General features: G+C 38.1%; 1 protein-coding gene and 2 long non-coding RNA genes across 10 annotated transcripts in view; 2 read left to right on the top strand and 1 right to left on the bottom strand.

Annotated features, from left to right (window-relative positions):
- Positions 1 to 302: 302 nt before the first annotated feature.
- On the top strand, positions 303 to 5,181 carry LOC119767887. The gene is made up of 2 exons (XR_005277767.1): positions 303 to 433; positions 5,011 to 5,181. It is a non-coding gene; the product is annotated as an uncharacterized LOC119767887 (long non-coding RNA).
- Positions 5,182 to 12,113: 6,932 nt separating this feature from the next.
- LOC6054392 (tubulin polyglutamylase TTLL4) overlaps positions 12,114 to 20,509 on the top strand; it is a 48,284-nt gene continuing 39,888 nt past the window's right edge. The window contains exons 1-2 of one of the 7 annotated variants that reach the window (XM_038251282.1): positions 12,114 to 12,266; positions 13,156 to 13,362. Coding sequence is in view for 1 of the 7 variants with exons in the window: in XM_038251276.1 (XP_038107204.1) it covers positions 12,501 to 12,503 (3 nt within the window). In the remaining 6 variants the exon portion in view is untranslated. Of the gene's footprint in view, positions 12,504 to 13,139; positions 13,363 to 20,509 lie in introns of those variants that run through there. The other 6 variants (XM_038251281.1, XM_038251279.1, XM_038251280.1 and 3 more) reach the window with 6 other exon arrangements.
- On the bottom strand, positions 14,691 to 19,366 carry LOC119766542. 2 transcript variants are annotated; one of them, XR_005276968.1, is made up of 3 exons: positions 18,689 to 19,366; positions 18,011 to 18,273; positions 14,691 to 15,506 (listed from the first exon to the last, which is right to left on the bottom strand). It is a non-coding gene; the product is annotated as an uncharacterized LOC119766542 (long non-coding RNA). The 2 variants fall into 2 exon arrangements; XR_005276969.1 differs by lacking the exon at positions 18,011 to 18,273.

Genomic DNA, 20,509 nt, shown 5'->3' with positions numbered 1-20,509 from the left:
AACTTCCCTCCTCATCAACAACAACTTCTGCGCCAACTCACAAATACAGCGGAATAATGTCTTTATTAGCTCACGACGCGGCGCTCTCTTTTGTCGTGAGAGAAAATCTCGCGCTCGCGCGATCTTCTCTGGAAATTCGTCGCTCTCCGCACACACACACACTAACCCACACCAAAGTTGCACCCCAGCTATCAAACTCCGCCCTTAATTTTCACACCTTGAATTTATGCTGCTACACAGTTACCTTCGCCGAATGCTGCGCTGAAGAAGGCAGCTGCTGGTCGTTGTTACCTCTGCGTTCGCCGGGGTTCAACGGTGTGGAACGTAAATTAAAACATAATAAAACATTATCCGCATCGTGGAACGCATGGCATCAGCAGCAGAGCAACACCCAGTGTGATGGTGCGAGTGGAGTGTGAATTCATGATGAAAGGTAATGTTGCTACTGACAAAACCTGGTACTGGTTAGGGGGTAATCTTGTGGTAGTGTTTTTTGAAGAGTGCGCTAGTTTTTAGGGATTAAACCAATTAAACTGACATTTAGAAAAACTCTATATAATGTTCAGAAAACCTTCATATTTTCAAATATATTTCTTCAATGGGAGATAAGAGAATCCCAGAAACAGTGTCTTACAAAAATAATACAACTATAAAGTGTTGTAGGGGAGTTGGGGGTAAGACGGCCACCCTAAGGTAAAAACTCATTTAAAATCAAAATAAATCTTTATTTTCAACTCCTACTTTGTATAGATACTAGTTGGACTTCTCCTTCATAGAAATTACCTAACTTGGTATCTTTTAAATAAACTTTTGATTTCAAAAAAAATGTGCTTCTTCGATCCTTCCTCCTCTTGCGGGGGTAAGAAGGCCACCGTTTGGCAATTTTTTCTTACTTATATCAAAATGTTGTTAACAAATAACTTTTTTTTTTGCAAAAAGTGGCTCTAAGTAAGTTATTTCACTAGGGTACAATATCATTAGATATTTGGGTAACTTTTATCATGGTTTAGTAGTAAAATAAGCGCATGGCCGTCTTACGTCCACCTCCCCTAGGGAGTAGCATATATTTTCCACTCCGACGGAAGAAATGATCATGCATTTTTCGTCTCAAGAAATTACAACCGGAAGTTGACTGGTATGGTACACGTTTACCAACATCAACGACCCAGGTAAACAAATTGAAGCAACAACAAAATAATAAGACCAGAAATAAAATAGTAATTGATTAATTCTGCTTCATATCTCAAACTATAGTTTTTCTTTTGAAAATTAAAACGAATAAACATTCGGCGTTGAACACATAGGCCTTAACTTGACGAAGTTTCGGATGATCTAGAACATCGTAAACCATGTAAATTTGGTGTAGCTGTATAGCTGACTTCATAACGATTCCAAAACAGTATAAATTTGTATAGTTTAGTTGATTTTTTTATAAAAATATAGCCCATGTCTCCCATATAGCCAAAATCCCATAAGCCCTGTACCTCGCATATGCAACTCTTGCGACAAAACCGAATCAGGTGGAATGACTCGTATATGCAAAGTTGCATATGCGAGGCGCTCTTATACGAGGTTTAACTGTATACGCGTTCTTGATCATCTTGCTGTCGTTTCGTTAGTTTGTCAACTGTACCAGTAAATTGATACAATCCAAATAATGTATTAAATTTTCACGTTGAAAAATATTTCTATAGAATCATTTATCGAAAGACACGCTGACATTTAGGATAGACCGCCGGTTCAGTTCGTATAAGTTATTGTTTTAATTTCATTACAATCGGTTACGTGGTGACTTGTTTTTTCTCGTTTATATTCGTTGATCGTAATCATTTATTCCAGCTGGCAATTTTAGTATTTACTCATCAAACTATCCATTTTATGAAGAATAAAGCGTCTTTTATTTATTATTTTTGAAATTTGCTCGCGTTGTCTAAATTGTACAAACAGTAAAAATATATTGATAAGTCCAGCCCATAGCACTACTGCACGGTTGGCACGCGTTCGATTAAAACACTTTTTAAATAATCAATTATCTATCTTTCCGCAGCCGGCTGCCTAAGATTTAAAATTTTCAACCGATAAACAAAATGCTCATGGTCACATCACTGCCACTCGTGAATCCTGACCTCATACCCATCTACTAACCCCCTCAAAACTCATGTGATACTTTGTCGGAGAAGCAGTCGATTGGGCGGTCTCTATCACTCAAGTATCGGACTAACATTCCCATCCACTTCCCCGTGACTCTACCACTGGTCGTGGCCGGCGCCGGTATTGATCAGCATGATAGGGGCCTTTAAGAAGTTGCGAAGCGAGGAAAGATAGCACCCACTCATCTTCCACGGCTCGTGGATGTAACTTCTGGAGGTCCTGGTCAATAACGGAGTAGCAACTGCGGGTGGGCACCTATGCTTATGCTTATACTTATGAAAATTAAAACGAATAAACATATACCTGTCAATCAAATGCAAATTATTTAATCTCTACTCAATGTTATTAAAATAATCAAACATTATAAAGGATTTTGCATCAGTCATACATATAAACGATTGTAAATAGAATAACTGAAAAAATAGATAAAATACATTTTTGTGTTTTTATTATTCCACATTTTTTTTACAATTATTGTAGTAAAATCAAATTCACATTCAAATATTTTATAAAAGTTTTTGTCAATATCCCTCCTTAAAATTTGGCGAGACATCAGGGGACAAAAATCTTTTTGCTACAAGCTTCAAAATTTTGATGCCAATTTTAAGTACAATCAACTGCAATCATTTTGAAATGCATTCCTCTGCGTTTAAAATCATTTTCTGCATGTTCGTGTTTATTCAAAAATCATTTGAATTTAAGCAAATTATCAATGTACAATAGCGCATTATTTGTGAAATCTTTCATTCTTTAAAAACTAATCATAGTTGTCTTCTACAATACTGGACTTAAAAAGTCAAGTTTTAGTAATGTTTGAATAATTTTTGGAAAATGGAATAATTTGAAAACAATCAATCGAAAATATTTATTTTTTAAGCCTTTTCAAACTTCACTGTTGTTTATACATTAGACCATTTTTAAAGGAAATAAAAATAATAAAAATATCGTTTGATAACAAACGAATGAATGAATTTCGTTTTTATTTTTAAGTATTTAAAAGCATAGCAGGAAATTTATTAGGCATCAATGGTTTATGGTTTAGTGCACCTATATATTTTTTATCATTTATTTGAAACTTTTCAACAACAAAATTTCTTATGGTTCTTTATGGATTTTCTTATTTCAGAAGAAAGCGTAATTAAAAAAACATAAAACGTTAAATGCATCTTATTATTGGACTTTGAAACTTCCAATTGTTATAAAAATAACTATTAAACATTAAGGTGGTAGATGTTGTCTTTCACTTTTGGAGCAATGGCTGTCAATGATGGTTCTGAATTCAAGGTCCACAAATAGTAAATTGAAATGCAAAAATAATCACTATGTGTAAAATGCTTCTACAAACAACACAAAGAAAACCATTTTTTGATTGAAACATGAATCAAGATTTGAATGTTTTTCTAAAATAAACATGGCCGCCAAATGGCCGCTCGGTAATGATGCCTTTCATAGCCTTAATTTGTGCCGTAAGAAAAATACCTTCTTAATTTATCCTTATATAAAAAAAATACATTGAAAGTTCAATTCAAGTTACTTGCCTATGTTTTTATAAATTTAATTTAAAACGCAAAGAAATATCTTTTTTTTAATATTTGATTTTTTGGAAATAAATGTTCAAAAAACCAACTGTAGTGGCATGTCAAGCATTTTATAACACTTTTTTATTGGAATGTTGATTCTTTTAACTGCAATTTCTATTTCTATATTTTTTTGACGATTTTGAAGGAGTAAATTTTGGCTCCTTTTTGAAAAACATTCCCAGTATTTCAGGTCAATATAATTATTTAGAAATAGTTCTACATTTTGCACTCTATTTTAACGTAGTTTAGTGGCAACATAAAAAAAAAACAAGCAAAAACTGAAAAAGTGACGATAATTGAATTGGAATAATTACAAAACATATAAGATATACAGATTGGATCACTATCAGCAAAAATAAAGAAAGACAAAAGAATAACATTTTTCAGAAAACAGGCTCAACATCCTAAATTCGTAAAAAAAAAAACTTCTTGCAAAATAATATGACAGTAAAGGTTAAACAATCTACCGAATAATTTATTATTTATTGATTTATTATTCAAAACCAAGGTTTTGAACGTACACAGCAAAAAATCCGATGGTAAAATTGCATGCAAAAGCATGGACATCACCTTCGTCAAAATAAACACTTAATATTACACACTGCATGTACAATGTTTGTCAACACAAAAAAAAAGTTGCACGGGATTCATACCGAGCACCAACAGTAAGGACTGGCGCCTTAGCCCACTCGGCCATCAGACGCATACATGAGTTTGACATTTCGGTCAAGTAGGTTTCCCATATTGATGGGCTACATATTTCAGGGTGTAAAATCACATAAAATTGCATAAAATAATGCAATATTTAGTTTACACCCAGACCTTTTACATGCACCTGGATTACTACTTTTTTAGCCTTTGTTTGTCCCAGTTAATAATAATTTGTATACCTGTTTATTTTATTGAATCCAGCAGCACCTTGCATCAAATTTTCATGTACCCGTCAAATTGTTGAATATTGGCAATAATGTATCGCTTAATATGGCCACCTTTACTAGGAATTGCTAGGTGCAACAACACCCCCATATAGCCTTCATGTAAAAATATAGGTTAAGCAAATTAAAAATTTTACCAACTTTCCTTGCCAACACTTCTTTACAACTATGCCAGCTGAATATTGAAACCATTCGCTGAAAATCATCCCGCAAAAAAAAACCTCTCAAACCCTTTGATCAAAACTAGCGGAACCGACCGATGTTTGAAAACAATCCGAAAATATTGTGAAATGACGTGTAATAACAGAGCGCTACTTTCTTTTCAATTCTCCGCAAAATTGCAGCCGCCAACCTCGCCGCACCGCTGCCATCATCATCAAATCAATTGAATATCCGTGCGCTGGCATCAACAGGATAATTGGGAACCAGTCAGCAGTCTTGGGATGAAAATGAAGGAAAAAAAATGTTCTTTGAATTAATAAAAAAAGGAGAGTGTCACACTTTCAACGCAGAAGGAAATCGCTCACAGTGGGATTTTAAATTACGATTTGCGGTCAAAATTTTTTGATTTTTTTTTGTTTTTTAAACAATATATTCAAAAGTATGTAAAATAATTAGTCAACAAAACTATTTAATTGACGAAATATTTTCTTCAAAGAATGGAGTCCACTGTGCACCAGAAATCTGTGTCGGCATTTGGTCCTTGCATCTTTACGCGCAGAGAGCATTTCAATTCCCTGATTGCTCGGTATCATCCCACAAGTTTCCCCTTTCTGGCAACGCGAAACCCCGGAAAGCGGGCAGGAATCCTTTCGTCGGCGGCGAGGACACACAAGTGAAATGGGTAGGCAGGATAAAATTATCCCAATAATGATAGGACAACAGAAGCCATATACCTTGCCCCGGGTTCAGAACCAACGTACAGATCGGAGGGAAGAAGTGTATTGCGACTCGCACACCGGGGAAGCTTTATTAACCCCAACATTAGAGCCGCCGGGGGTTGCCGAAGTGTCGAATGTACCAAAGCAGATGCCGCCCTGCCACGGTTTTTCGATTCAGAGCAAAAGGGGTTTGCACGGAAGAGTTTTTGCTTCTGGTTTCGGAACGTTTATTGCAGATTACGCATAGTACATTATCACATATGGTGTGTAATTTCTTGGAATATTTTATAAACAATAAACTAGATTTTTCGCATATTACCTTTTTTTTAGTAATCATACAAAACTTCAAGGTAAAATTAGTCCTTCCCAAGTTCCAGCAATTTTGATGACAGCTATATCAAGGAGACAATTGCGGCATCCCCGTGGTGTAACCGATCAACTTCGGATGAAGACACATCGGCATCAGCTTCGTAACAAACCGTACATTTTCCTCAAACAATACCTGCAGATGATCCCTCGAAAAGTTTCAAAAGTCAGAAAAGTTCAGCTTTGGCCGGCGGCACGGCTCGAAGACATCTGAAGACCCGAAACTTTGCCATTATTCGACCAACAATAGACAACGAACCCGCAACTACACAATGCTTTGTCGGTCAGGCTTCTTTTGGGTGATTGGTCGTCGTCGCTTACCTAATAATAGTTCGTCTTCGGTTTCCTTAAACCGTTGTTGCAGTTGCAGTCGGCTGCACGGGTCTCGGACGGAAAAGTTCAAGACTCTATTGAGTCCAAAAAATATGTTTAATTTATCATCTCTGAATGATACCAAACAAAACCACAGGGCCAAGAGGTGTGGTTTGATGACAGCTTCTCCGCCATTGCATGCTACCGCTCTATTTATACTTTGCCACACATTTTTGGGTACCAAATCCGACTTTGGGTTTGCAGCTTGCATCTGCGTTGACACCTCGGATGCACCACATGTCCGCCGAACACGTGTCGTCCCTCCGAGATTCGGCTAAAGTCGCCGCTATATATTTCATTGGATTAAGTGCACGAATTAAAAATGTGTCAACCATCTTTTATTACCGTTTGGGTAAACTTAGTAAATTTTGGTGTACGACAAGAGTCCGTTGACTTTTGAAATAAAATGGTTCAGCTGGCGGCAATAACTTGGCCGAAAAGTCGAAACATTTTGAAAAAGTTTGCGCACTTCTAGGACACAGAACGGGCAAACAAAACATGGGTGGTTCGGGTTTTTTTCAGCGGCATTGGTATTTGGGTCGTTAAAACAAGCTTTAGTAAATATTAATCTGAGTTTGTTGAACGACAGCAACATTTTATTACAAGCATGGCATGGTTGAACAAAATTCAAATAATACTATGAATACTATGTTTTTGCCTTCCTCACATTACTGAGGAAAGGCTATAAAATCACTCGAAAAATGTACTTCCCAATTAGACCTCCTAAACCCACCTTCATGTATATCTATCGACTCAGAATCAAATTCTGAGCAAATGTCTGTGTGTGTGGTGGGATGTTGATCAAAAAATTTCACTCGATTATCTCGACATTGGCTGAACCGATTTTGTCCGTTTTGGCCTCATTCGATCCGTCTTGGGGTCCCATAAGTCGCTATTAAATATTATGCAGTTTAGTTAAGTACCTTAAAGCGGGGTGACTTTGATAGGATTTCAATTTGTTTTTGAAATATTTTGCAACAGGTAAGATTTTTCTCAAGATTATTATTTTTAAAACATGTACTGGGGTATGCCACACAAAGTCCATGCACTATTTTGGATAAAAAGTTTGTACAATAGTGTTTAGAAAAATAGTTACGTTAAAAGTTCTAAATTTAAATTCCGGGGTGACTTTGGCAGTCGTAGTCTTCTGGTTAAAATCATATTTAAGATGTTCAAACTTTATTTGTTCTTTAAATGTACCATCCCAAAAGTAGCTGATATAGTTTTTAAGAAAAAAAATCAATGTTTATATTAGTTAACTAAGTTTATAAGCTTTTTTTTAACAAAATACATATAAATTGTAGGTAAAATTGTTAAAAAGTAGGAATTTTGCCTGAAATTTTTTAAAACTAGTATTGTTCATAAAATTATCAATTTATATTGAATTTTATACTGAATTCGAAGCACGAATCAAAAGTTTTCACATTTGACATGAAATTAGTTCAACTGAAATTGCCTATTAATTTGAAGATTTTATCGAATTGTGTTTCAAAACACATATTATTTATTATTTACAAACTTATTTAACCTTCTCCTAGTGAGAAATTATCCAAAGAGTCCGAAAATGCATTCCGTATTCCGATTCAAAATCATGTTCATTGAGAAATTCATGACACTTTGAGTAGTTTAAAATAATGACTTTCATCAGCATTTTCTTAACTATAGTCAACTAACTTTTTAAACTTTTCAAAATTTTATGAAAAGTTCTTATTGAGGTACTTTGAACACTTCTCTACCACGGTCAGTATGATTCTTAACCATTCCGTACGTATTTCAATTGAACACTTCATTTTGCGGAAAAATCGCAAACCTATCAAAGTCACCTCGGCTATCAAAGTCACCCCGTTTTACGGTTTTTCAAAAGTTATGCTAAAAAAACGATTATGACTAAAGTTCAGAAGAAAAAAGGGTGGTTTTTGTAAGAACCTGTCAAAAGTTATAAGCACTTAAGTGTTATTTCAGCACTTTTTGGAGGCCGGATCTCAGATATTCTGATGAAAACGTTATCCGGATCTATCATGCAACCTGAGGTTGGATAAGTTATCAAAAGACCTACCCTATCATAAGTTGTAAGCACATAAGTGCCCAGAAATATGAAGATCTGACTACACAATCTGATGGTATGAATAATAAGTCAAGTTGATAGAACACTGAAAAGTCCGTCCTTTTGTGTCTATTTTGGATAGCATTACCCTTTAAATGTGTGGAAGGCACCAACCACCTGAGGGTGGAATAAGTATTGTTTTTTTCAGAAACTATTACCTTCACTTCGTTTTACACTTCCATTATTGGTTATCACAAAACAAACAATTAATTTTTGTGCATGATTTTTTGTCGCAAAACTTGAAACCATTTTGGCAGACTTATGAACAACATATGAATTAGTATTCTGGAATAACTTGTGGTTTGATCACGCAATTTTTCTGCTAAATCAATAAATAAATAAGCCTGCAAAATTGAATTTTCCTTGTATTATATAGTATCCACTTTTTATTTTATTTTTATCCAAATTAATTTATATTATTTAATTTAAACTAACGTCAAAACTTAATAACCCTAAAAAAGCTACTTTATAATAATATATTATAATATTTTTTATCATGTTCTATCATACATTTCCAACAATGCACAGTAAAATGTTTCTGAAATTCATTTTATATAATGTTATAACTTCAGCTTAACTTATGATATCTCAGGTCATTGCTGCCTGACATAAGAATGGATTACTAATCAGAAAAGTGTATCAAACACGAAAAAGCACACATCGCTTAATGAACGCATAGTTTTAGATTTTCCTTTAAAAAACCCAAATCATTCAGATTTATGATGAAATTGGCGAGTTTTAAGCATGTTTTGTTTTTAAAGAATGAGTTTCAGGTTTTGTTTTGAAGAAAATTACTTCAACTTAATGAAAAGTGTGAGAGTTGTTGAACGTGATTATTTATTTTCAAAAAAAATACGATTCATCAATAGCATACTAAACTATGATACTGGTAAAATGTTTTGTTGTTGAATCGTTTATATTTTATTTTTTTGAAAAATAATCACATTCAACTTAAATTGGTCCAAAGCTTTAAAAGTTTGGTCAACAAAAACACAGTTAGAAAACATCGACCTTAACTAAACCTTGAACGTAATTTTCCGAGTCAAAACTATTAAACTATTGATCATTAAACTGACAGCAAGTTGAATAAACATTTACCATGATGGCGGCAGCCAGCAGAAATGAAAATGGAAGCTTACCAAGTGGAACTAGAGCCCGAACATTAACCGGTTTAATTGCCCCAGAGGTTGTTCATGATTCATGTCGTTACGATGTCTCGGGACTTAAGTTGATCCAGTTTGGCACGAAATTCATAAACAAAACTCTCTGATAACGTCTGTTTTTTTTTATTCGATCCGCAACAAAGTTAAACCAGGTGACGGAACTATAGGTGTACATAAATTCCCCTTTCTCAACAAATTATTCGCTCAATGGAGCCGTAATTTCCGTAACACTCCTTTTCCCCCTAGAGGTTCCAGCGAGGTCAACCGACGCGGCGCGATGAAAGACGCCGAACTATCGGTTTGGACGAAGTATCGGTGCTGCCGTTCGCCGCCGATAATAAACTAAATAATAGAGAAAATAGGAAAATTACCCGCCCTCAAAGTGTCTGGTGAATAGAGAGCGGCTACCAACAACCCCGTCATCTCAATACATACCGCGAAGAAGACGCCAGAGGACGTACCCTGGGCACTTTGTTGAAGCTGCTGACGATGAAGCTGCCGACGACGATGCCGTATTGTTTGCCAGAGAGCTCTTCTCACCTTTCGGATTCCCTGCTGAACCTCTTCCAGTACCGTGTTATGATGTCTAACGAAACGGAACGATTCCCTATTATTCAAATCCAAAATACACAACATAAACATCCAGCCAACCCCGGGCAGAAGCAGAAGGGCTGCACAAACCAAACTCCAGGGAAAAAAAGAGGCCGAGAACTTACCGCAAATCTGTCTATCATAACTCGGGAGATTATTAATTTTCCGTCGCGCTTTGCACCGAGAAACGATGTGCCCGAAGCCGCCGGAGCTCGTGGTCTATCATCAATAATATTTGCCGCTGAGGTTCCCATTCACAGGAGTTGGCGCGGCATCTTCCAATACAACATTCTTTCAACTCTTGAATTACGCCCGCGAGGAACCCTCTGAACCCGCTCCTCGGGCCGTGCTGCCTTTCTTTTCGAATTAATTTATTTGCTTTGCTGGTAGCAGCTATATGGTATCAGAGGGAAAATCATCCTCCTATCGCGCAATCTTCATTTCCCTGGGATTCACGCAAAAGAAGTGTCGAATTACAACCTTGAATTTCGGCTCCAGAATCCCGGCAGCAGATTCTCGGAGACGACTTGCGGTGGCTTTGATCTGGCAAACTGGGTCGCTGGCGGATCCACGCTGCGAATGTTGACCAAGTTGATTCTGGTTAAAATCGATTAATGATGGACAAATAATCATCCAAATCTTGGTAAGCGCTCGAATTCAAACTACACAAATTTTACTTTTCAATAAGATAAGATCGGCCCCTTCAACACGTGTTGCTTTTTCAAAATTCAAACATATCGCGCGGTTTTATGGTTTTAGAGCTCGACACCAGATGGCTGTTAAATTATGGATTACCGTGTCTCGGCTAGGATAAGGTTTGTGTACACGTTTACTGTAGCAAACCCTGCGGCTGAACTTCTCGAGGTTACACATGATAACCAGAGTACTTTTGTTAATTTAATTTGGTTAACCGCGGTGGATTTTCTTGAAATAATTCGAACTGTCAAAAATCCACCAAAGCATCTACACCCTTACCAAATTCATGATTTTTTGAGTCCCAAATCCCACTTTTCATACGATTTTTCGAGTTCAGGTACTACAACCATAAAAATGGTTATATGGGTTGAACTGAAAAAATCGTATGAAAAGTGGGATTTGGAACTCAAAAAATCATGATGGGTAAGGGTGTACCACATTGATCGCACAAAAAACTGTGGTAGAAAAGTATCCACCGGTAGATGCTTTGGTGGATTTTTGACAGTTCGAATTATTTCAAGAAAATCCACCGCGGTTAACCAAATCAAATTAACAATAGTACTCAGATTAAAGAATCTTAAAGAGAAAGGACATGGCATTTAGAAACAAAAATGTAATGTTTTTCATGTCCAACAAGGCACTCAGAATGTCAGGCGACTCACAATTGGGTGCTCAAATGTTAACTACTGGACTACTGGTATAATCAGTTTTCTGCACATCGTCAGCTTCGTGCGGCGTTACACTCGATCCGAGGGTCTTAAAAGGCGTGATAGTAAAGGTTTCGCTAATTTCCTGAAACACGCACGTGACACATCACACCGTCCAAGGTAGCCATGATCAGCCGAGTCAGCTTATCCGGGAATCCGTTCTCGTGCATAATCTGCCATATCGCTCACGCTTCAGACCAGCTTATCGCCCTTTTATAGATGAGACACACGACAACGTCCATCCATTCCTCTGGTAGCTTCACCTCCTCCCAGATCTTGGAAATCATACAGTGAAGCGCCGTCGCCAGTTTAACCGATCCGATGCCGGCAGCTATGTTGTTCTTTACCTTCCTGATAAGGTGCTGGAAACTATTTATCAAGAGCGGGCGCTCCAAAGTCCGGAAGAGATCCAGCAGCAAATTTGTAATGATTTGTTGTTTGCTAGGGGAGTCCAAAAAATTGGTTATATTTTTACAAAAGACAAAAAAAACTTATTTACAGAGTTTTTCAGTCACAGGGCGAGTTGGCGCTGAATCTGAAACGTCAAATCGAATTTATTTTCAAAAAGTTTACTCTCTCTGCCATCTTTGAAACCGCGGCGATTGAGCAAGTTGTGGTGCGGAAGTCTGTCGCGGCAGTGCGCGTTTATTTTGCGTTTTACTTTATATTTTTTATCGGAATTTCAACCTTCAGAGTGTGCTCGCAAATAAGCCGTAAAATGTAGGAAAAATTGTGCAAGTGCAACCCAAATAATTGCAAAAGAAGTTCCACCTGACAGGAAAGAAAAAGATTTTCCAACACTCGCGACTGACATCTCCGTTCTTCGGGAGCGAGTGTGCGTGATTTATTTACACCCTGCACGTGGAGCTGTGTGAGTGTGCTGCAAAATTCCCGCGCACGCGAGGCCAAAACGTAAACAAATGTACCGTACGGCAACGAACACAACCCGGGCAGATGGTAATACAAAAATTCATGCCATTTCAATAACAAATACTGTTAAAATAACGAAAAATATTATGAAATTTTCCTGCAAAATCTATTTTTGCATAAGAGTTCAATAACAGTTTATGTTATCATAACAAAATTTGTCATTGGTCTGATATCCAGGTTTTTGAGCGAAGATGGCGTTCGAATGGTGAACGTCCGAAATGTCAAAATCGCGCAGTAGCACCAACATTCGAAAAAAAAATGTAGCGGTCATGCCATGACACACTTTTTAAAAATCTGGATTGGTTGAGAGCCAAAACAACTTTGGAATAAATTTTTTAGGAAGAATACCTCTAACTGTTATTGGGATGATCGGATTAGTTGTTAAAATAACAAAAAATAATAACAAAGATTTGTTCGAAAAATAACTAATAGTGTTATCTGTCTGTTATTACAATAACGGTCCAATAACAAAACGACGAATAACAAAAAATGTTATTGGCATAGTATTTTCAAATCTCAAAAAAATATTCCCAAGTTATTTCCGTCTGCTCGGGAAACACGAAAAGTGCGTAAGTTTTGTTTACAACTACTCACGCCGAAGACTGGTATCGCGATTGTGTTGGTGTTGTCAGTTTTTGAACCTCGTTTGTGTGGTGTCACTCGGCGCACTTTTTTGTAGCACCAATCAATAAAAAGAAAACGAGCTGATTTTTATTGGCAAAACGGCAAATTAATCGGGGAAAAGCGATAGTTTAGTGATTGTGACCAAGTGCGTGGGATGAAGTGTGCATAATCTGGTAAGAAGACCAAGGATTAAGTGGAGTAACCAGTCCGATAAAGGCTGCTTTGCCGAGAGCAAAAGAATTCCATCGGGCGGAAGTGCAGGGTAAGCATCATAATGGCCATCGATTACACTCAAATTCAAGTTCAAAGGATTGCGAGCTGATTTTATTTCTAAATCACGACAAACCTTCTGAAAATCAAAGAAATATATATTTTTTATCTAAAACATTAAATTTTAGTAGATCCTTGCAAAAGCTTATATATTATGTAAAATATATCTAGAGTACTTTTTCAAAAGGTCCTATGTGCAAAAACCTCAATCTGAGAAATTTGATGATAAAGTTTTGGTGCACATTTTTAAATCCCATTTAAACACGCTTGGGTATTTTTCGATTCTGAAAACGCCTAAATGGGTCTGGAGTAATGCTTTTCAAGTGTACATTTCGGAATTATATAAAAGACAAGATTACACTTAGTTCTGACGCAATTTGGTTCATACAACCTGTGAGTGCACATAGAACACGTTGATAGAACTATTTTTGCACATAAGACTTAACGCATTGGACTATATTCATATGGCATTGCGCATAAAACTTTATTAAATAAAATTTAAATCTTGATTAAAAAAAAACAACATTTTTGTGATAATAATGTATGTCCAACTCTCTCGCAACGTGTAGGCAACAGCTGACGAAGAGCATGAAATATTTCAATGCTTCCAGCGCGAGAGGAGAGAGAACCCGTTATTTCCCAATGAGCCTTCTGTGAGATGGGTGGCGGGTAGGATAATTTACGATGCCAAATTAACCAATGCGCCAATGTAAACAATCATTATTGTTTACTTTGGCGCATAGGATAATTGACATGGTAAATTATCTTATCCGCCTATCGTGCTGTTAGCGCACATACTACATTTTTAATCTACCGTTTTTAAAGTTTTCGGTAAAAATATTATTTAACGGTTATAAACAAGTGTTTCGATAGCCCCCCAGCAGCACTGCATGCGCACAACTTTTATTCCAAAGTGGCGGATTATCTGGAGGCGGGCTAGCGCGGATTCCCGGTAATGTACATCATGCGCGAGCGGACCGCACCGAGGACGCGTATGGGTTGCTGAACGAATATGCCGACGATGGAAGGAATACTATTGACGACGCCGGCTCTCTGTTTGATCGATTTTGTGAGGGAAGCAAAAACGTTCGTGATCATCTTCAACTGGCGATTAAACAACAGACTGGAACGCAAGAGCGTCATCACCTAACGGGAAGTAGTCTGGTGAGAAGGTTACTGCTAAAGAGGTTGAGACAAAGGTTGGAGAGGAGAAAAGTGCAGCAAAGGACGGGAAAGGTTCGCAGAAGGAACCGGAACCGGAGGATGTTCAAAACCCATAAGATGATGCTGTCTCGAATGAAAAGGCTTAGTCTGAGCAAATAGATTCACCATTTTTGACTGTATTTTTCGTAAGGTTATGATTTACAAAATGTATAACTAAATTTATTGACTTTATTTCATGTTGACGCAACATATTGTACATGTGTTGTCGCCATTTTTGCACTGGAAATCTCAAAGAAACCCGTTGGATGTTTCAGCCGGACTTCCGCTTCCTTTTGACACGAGATGGTCATTCGATGGAGGTACGTGTTGATCACGATGTAATCGGCACCAGCTTTGAAGATGTCCAGATGAGTTTCGGTGACCGCGTTCGGGTTGGTTGCGTTGTATCTGCTACTTCACTGCCCAGCATGGTCTGGCTAACTTGCTTCGACAGATGCGTCGAGTAACCTCCGTCGATGACGATGTACTCCGGGGAGAACAACGACGGATTGGGGGTGAGCGATCGGTTGAACCTGCGGTAACGAAGGATACATGATGTTGATTTAGGAGCTGCCCTGAGATCCTTGCTCTTCGCCAAAGAATTATTCCGATCTCAGGGGTTGGATCTCCGAACGGGTTCTACGGCTGTTGCTTGGCCGACGGGTGAGGTCAGCTGGGGATTTGAAGAGCGCGAGTCGCACAAAACTGGAATCAATTGCGTTGATCGAGGTGCTTATGCGGCGTTCCGAATCGCGCGCATTTACCATCTCCAGCATCTTCGAGTTGACGAACGCCTCGTAGTCATGTCTCCGAGCAAGTCCAGGATCTCGTCCGAGTACTGGGTAAAGTGCTCGTATGAATCGAACGCCGCAAACTGCCAGGGGGCATGAACGAGTCTGTTAGGTTGCCGACTTGATGCCGTTTGGGAGGAGTCTAGAAAAACGGAAAACATCGGGTCACAAAGAAAACAGGCGCAGAAGAAAATCACTTGTAACGTGCTGTGCTGTGGATGTGCTGTTGGTAGCAAGAATTGAAAGTCTATCAGCGGGACTTTTTACGGAGGCCTCGCGGCGCAGTGGTTAGCGGCTTCGGCTGCCGATCCCTAAGTTGCTATGGGGCGCGGGTTCGATTCCCGCCTTATCCTCCTGGCCTTCTATCGGATGGGGAAGTACAACGTCGGTCCATTTGCGAAAAGAGGTTTTGGGTGACTCGTCACCACACATAACCTTCGGACGCCTACAAATGAGTAGAAACTTGCAACAGAGCCCACAAAAGACCCGGGGTTGTTAAAGTGGATTGCTTTGCTTTGCAGCGAGACTTTGCCAGACACTCCAGATGCTGCTGGCAGGTCGAATCATACGACGAGTACGCCCAATGGACGTAATCCTAAAGCGTAGCATTGCAAACTGCACGATAAGAGAGGTAGAAAGGTAGTCGTGCGGAATATCCAAGTTTTGAACATCCGAAAAGATCAACCACTGCAGAACCACTGTGGAAGTCGTGCTCTCAGACAGACAGATGGACTTTATGTGGTTGTAGGGGCAGTGGGGGTAGAATGGCCCATGAGGGTAGAATGGGCCACCCTAGGTTTTGGGCTTTAGTATGGATTTTAACCAACCTGAAGGCAAGGGTCTAATAAAGGACGTCAAATAACATCACCACACCGAAAACCACGTTTGAATTCATTGTATTTTTCGAATTATGAGCAAAAATGTAAATTTATTGACAAAACCACGCAAATGTTGTTAATTTCAAGTTTCTTAAATAAGCTTTCCCGAAAGTTAGATTGTTTGAAAAAGTTTTTCAATGTTTATAATGTTACCAGGAGCTATTACGAAGGTAATCAAACAACATCGGAACCTCAAATCAATTTAGAGGCTTGGTGGTGGAAGTGTTAAATTAAAATCCACTTAAGGACAGAATGGACCACCCTTTTCCAAATCAAAAGTTATGAAATTTTGGTTAAATGGATTATGTCGCTCCTGGTAGGTTCACAAATCACGCTAAATGCAATATAGTTGATTTTTTGGTTGTTTTGATGCTTATTTAAAAAATAGTGTCTTATTTCAACATATTAAAACTATTTTCAAAAATGTTTGTTTTGGTAAGTGACTATTTTCATAAAAGTAGTCTAACTTCATGGAAACTATGTTAGAAAGGTCCCTTTAATCATTTATTATCTCCCTTCAACGTTTTATTAGACAAAATGGCTTGTTTTCTAAAGTGGCCCATTCTGCCCCGCACCCAGAAAAGTAGCCGAAAAAACTTTTTAAATGGCTCAAAATAGTTTTATGGCCTATCTACAATCACTTAGCTTAGAAAATTTCACTTAGCTTAGAATTTGAATCAATAAATGAATCTGAGTTTCTACAATGGAAAATAATCAAATTAGAAACTGACGTTTGGTTTGGAAAATCAAAATCTACGGTAAGTTGACGTTCCATATCAAAGGTAAACAAACAACTGCATAGCAACGTATATCAGCCCAGCAAGTTTTCTAAGTTGATTGGATGACGAACGTGGTGCAGACTTTCCTAAGTAACTACTTTACTTAGATGTTCAGCTAAGTGATTGTAAATAGGCCATTAAGCTAAACATTTTCATCAACCAGGTATACAACATTGAAGGAACATCCCAAGCATAAGCCTACTTCTCTGAATTCATAAATTTGTATGTGTTTCTATGGTTTTAGGGGCATTTTACTTAGCCCATTCTGCCCCCTGCCCTAACGCAGTTCTTAAGCTGGCTGATGAGCAGCTATTAGGACCTGTAGAGCGCGGAGAGTCACAGGCGATTCTTCAGCGAGGTAAGTTCGCTCAGATCACCAGCCAAATCTTCCGTAAAACCAGGTTGTTTGTGGCTGGCTGTGAGAAAAGATCGTCGCGACGACGAAGCCGCAACGCACTTGTCGTAGTGTCCATTCTGGAACTGAAAAAAACAACAGCGTGCACGGCCGCCATGCGACCGCGTATTCCGTTACAGTGGCGCTGCTCCAGCAGGACGATGCCCTGCGTAGTCAGGAACAACACGTCGTGATCGGAGCGCTTCTGCAGAGCCTTTGTAACCCAGAATAATGTACGGTTTGTCCGACTGGATCCACTTGGTGATCAATTCTTCATGAAACTGATCGTCTCCTGCAGCGTGACCAGATATTTCTGCGTCGTACGGAAATCACCACGAATCGAGAGTTCCTTGAGTGCAATTTGTAAGGTTTCGCCCCACAAGAAACAATGACCAAATTGGGAATCAGCAAACTCGTTCAGTTTACTGGAAGCGGCCACACTGGAGTGCCCCTTAGACCAACTTCATTACAAAAATCAGCGAACCAGGCACTTCAACTTGCACCTCGACGGAAATGCGCCGGAACTAAACCGCCGCAACCTATATGTTCCGCCCGCTCCGGCGGCCCCAGAAACACTAGTCTTAGCAGCTCGTACATTTTGGATTCTCGGACACCTTGTCCCAAGCGGCCCAGACGATCTGCACCTGCGTGCGTCATTATGAGCTCGTCGTTGGCGAAGTTGTTGATAGCCGATCCACCCGGCAATCTTAATGTATTCAACGTTCGTCTTGAGGATCTCTGACGAGACCATGACCACGAAGCGGATGGCTTTTTTAAGGTTTCTAAAAGCGTCCTCTGTACCACGTCCGCCGCCGTTTGGTTGGTCGTTGTCGGGGGACCAGGTACCGTAAAATAGTGCTGCGGGTGATTAAAAAAATAGTTTAAGGTTAAGGTTTATGAAATTTAACAGGATAACATTTCCTCCTGGCCAAAGGGGATGTTTTCTGGCCTTCCGGATGTTTTTGTCGGTTCCGTATCCGGAAGGCTTCCCTGCGCAAGAGGGATGATGCTTTTGGCCATCCGGATGGCCACGAAACCGGCAAAATTCATTCAGGCGGCCAAAAGCATCCTCCCTTTTGCACAGGACACCTTCCAGATAGCCACGGAACCAAGAAAACCCATCCGGAAAGCCAAATAATAGCCACGGTACCGGCAAAACCAACCCGGAAGGCCAAACAAATATTCGCCCTCTTGCACAGGGACGCCTTTCGGAGCCGATCCCATGGTCCAGGAATCATCTTTGGGAATCACGGTAATTTTCCACCCTACTTACCGTATTTTTTTGTTGCCGCAATTCTTCGCCCTCCGACACTTTTTTTTTAAACTCAAACAGTCCACAACAATGATCTGTTCGCGATCCTATGAACCAAAACAAAAAACATATTTTATGCTGTTTTATGAGTTGTTTTGGTTTGTCATGCTGGGAGTCGTATCCGCCAGATTCGAGAGAGAGAGCTCATTGGTTAAATTTCGCTCTTCTCTTTTGCTGTGTCAGGCATTGAAACATTTCATACTCTCTTACAGCTGACGTCTGCACGTTAACCGGATCCTAGACAAACATTATTTTTAAAAAGATATATGGATATAAAAAAATCTATCATTACTTTCTAATTATTCAATAAAATGCGTACATACGTCGTTATTATATTAGCGTATGTGCATAATGATTGAAATATATTTAAAATTGTACATAGGTTGATTTGTTATTGTCGTATGTGCATCATTTTACTGAATGCACATAGGACACTGAGAGGTAAAACGACGTAAATTATTTTGTATAAAAATTTAAGAGAATGCTCATAGGTTATTTTGCATTTCGCTAATATTTTTAAAAATTAAATACTTAGAAGAAATCGGGTTTGAGGATAGTGTAGTTTCGGATATGCAGACCGTCATGCATTGAATAACTCAGTTTGTTTACTTTTGGCGCATAGGACCTTTTGAAAAAGTACTCTAGATATGTTTGTTTTATGTGCTGTAAATCCCCCATAAGTTCAATTTAAGCAACATTTGTTGTACGAAAAACTTAAATTCTTGTTTTATTTAATTTTAGTATTTTAAATTACGTTTATCTTATTGGTCTATCATATCACCTCATTTCATTACCTTATGCCTTTTTCTTTTTTTATATTTATTTTTTAATTTATTTTAGTGTTTTCTGCTATAGAATATGTAGTACATAGTAATAAAATGGCAGTATTACATCTGAGAATGAGTACATCTTTTATGTCAGAAAAAATGTGTAATTGGGCCCTAAAATGAAGCTTAGATTGCTGATATTATTGTTTACAGCGATAAAGCTTATTTATATGAGTACAATGACCCTTTGTACGACCACAAAGAATTTAAAATGGATTTTTAAATCAATTTTGAAAAATTAACTTTGCGGTCCTTCTTGACAGAAAAGTTCCTACTTGACAGCTCGTTTCAAGGGGACCATAGTTGATCCATCGAAAAAATGTTGTCTTGTCAATATTTTTTTTGAATTAAAATGAAAAAAAGTGATCAGAAATGGTTTTTGATCGTGTTTTTTACCGTTGTACATAAAAATTGACATAGGGCTTTAGTACCCAATTTTGCCTTTCAAAGTATGTATACCACTTTTCTGTTGTAATGCCACTTTTAGTCTGAATTTAGGTAATATTACATCATAAAAGAGGTAATATTCAACCTTGCAATTTTACACCTTCCAAATTTACACATTTTTTTAGTGTGTGCCAAAAACCCTAAAAACTTATTGAAAAACAAAATTTGGCCCCTTTCAAATTTACATTTAAAAAAACAATGGCAAGGTCACATAAAACAAATCAAATTTGTAGGGTTAATTAATACTGTCAAAATTTATTAGTTTTTTTGTATTGACTTGGGTGTAAATGTTGAAAAATATTTTTTTAATCTAATTTCTTGGAAAACCAAGATTTGGAATTAACTTAGTCCAATTAATATCCGTCCTCAAAAAATACATCAATATTACTTAAGGAACGATAACTTGAGACTAGGTTTGCCAGATCTTCATTTTTTTAGAATACAGTCCAGACTCAATTATCCGAAGCCTCGATTATCCTAAGTTTCGATTATCCGAAATTCGATTATC

Source organism: Culex quinquefasciatus, chromosome 2 (genome assembly GCF_015732765.1).
Source record: "Culex quinquefasciatus strain JHB chromosome 2, VPISU_Cqui_1.0_pri_paternal, whole genome shotgun sequence".
NCBI lineage: Eukaryota > Metazoa > Arthropoda > Insecta > Diptera > Culicidae > Culex > Culex quinquefasciatus.
The sequence above is the reverse complement of the archived record's forward strand: the minus strand, read 5'-3'. Positions and strand labels throughout refer to the sequence as shown.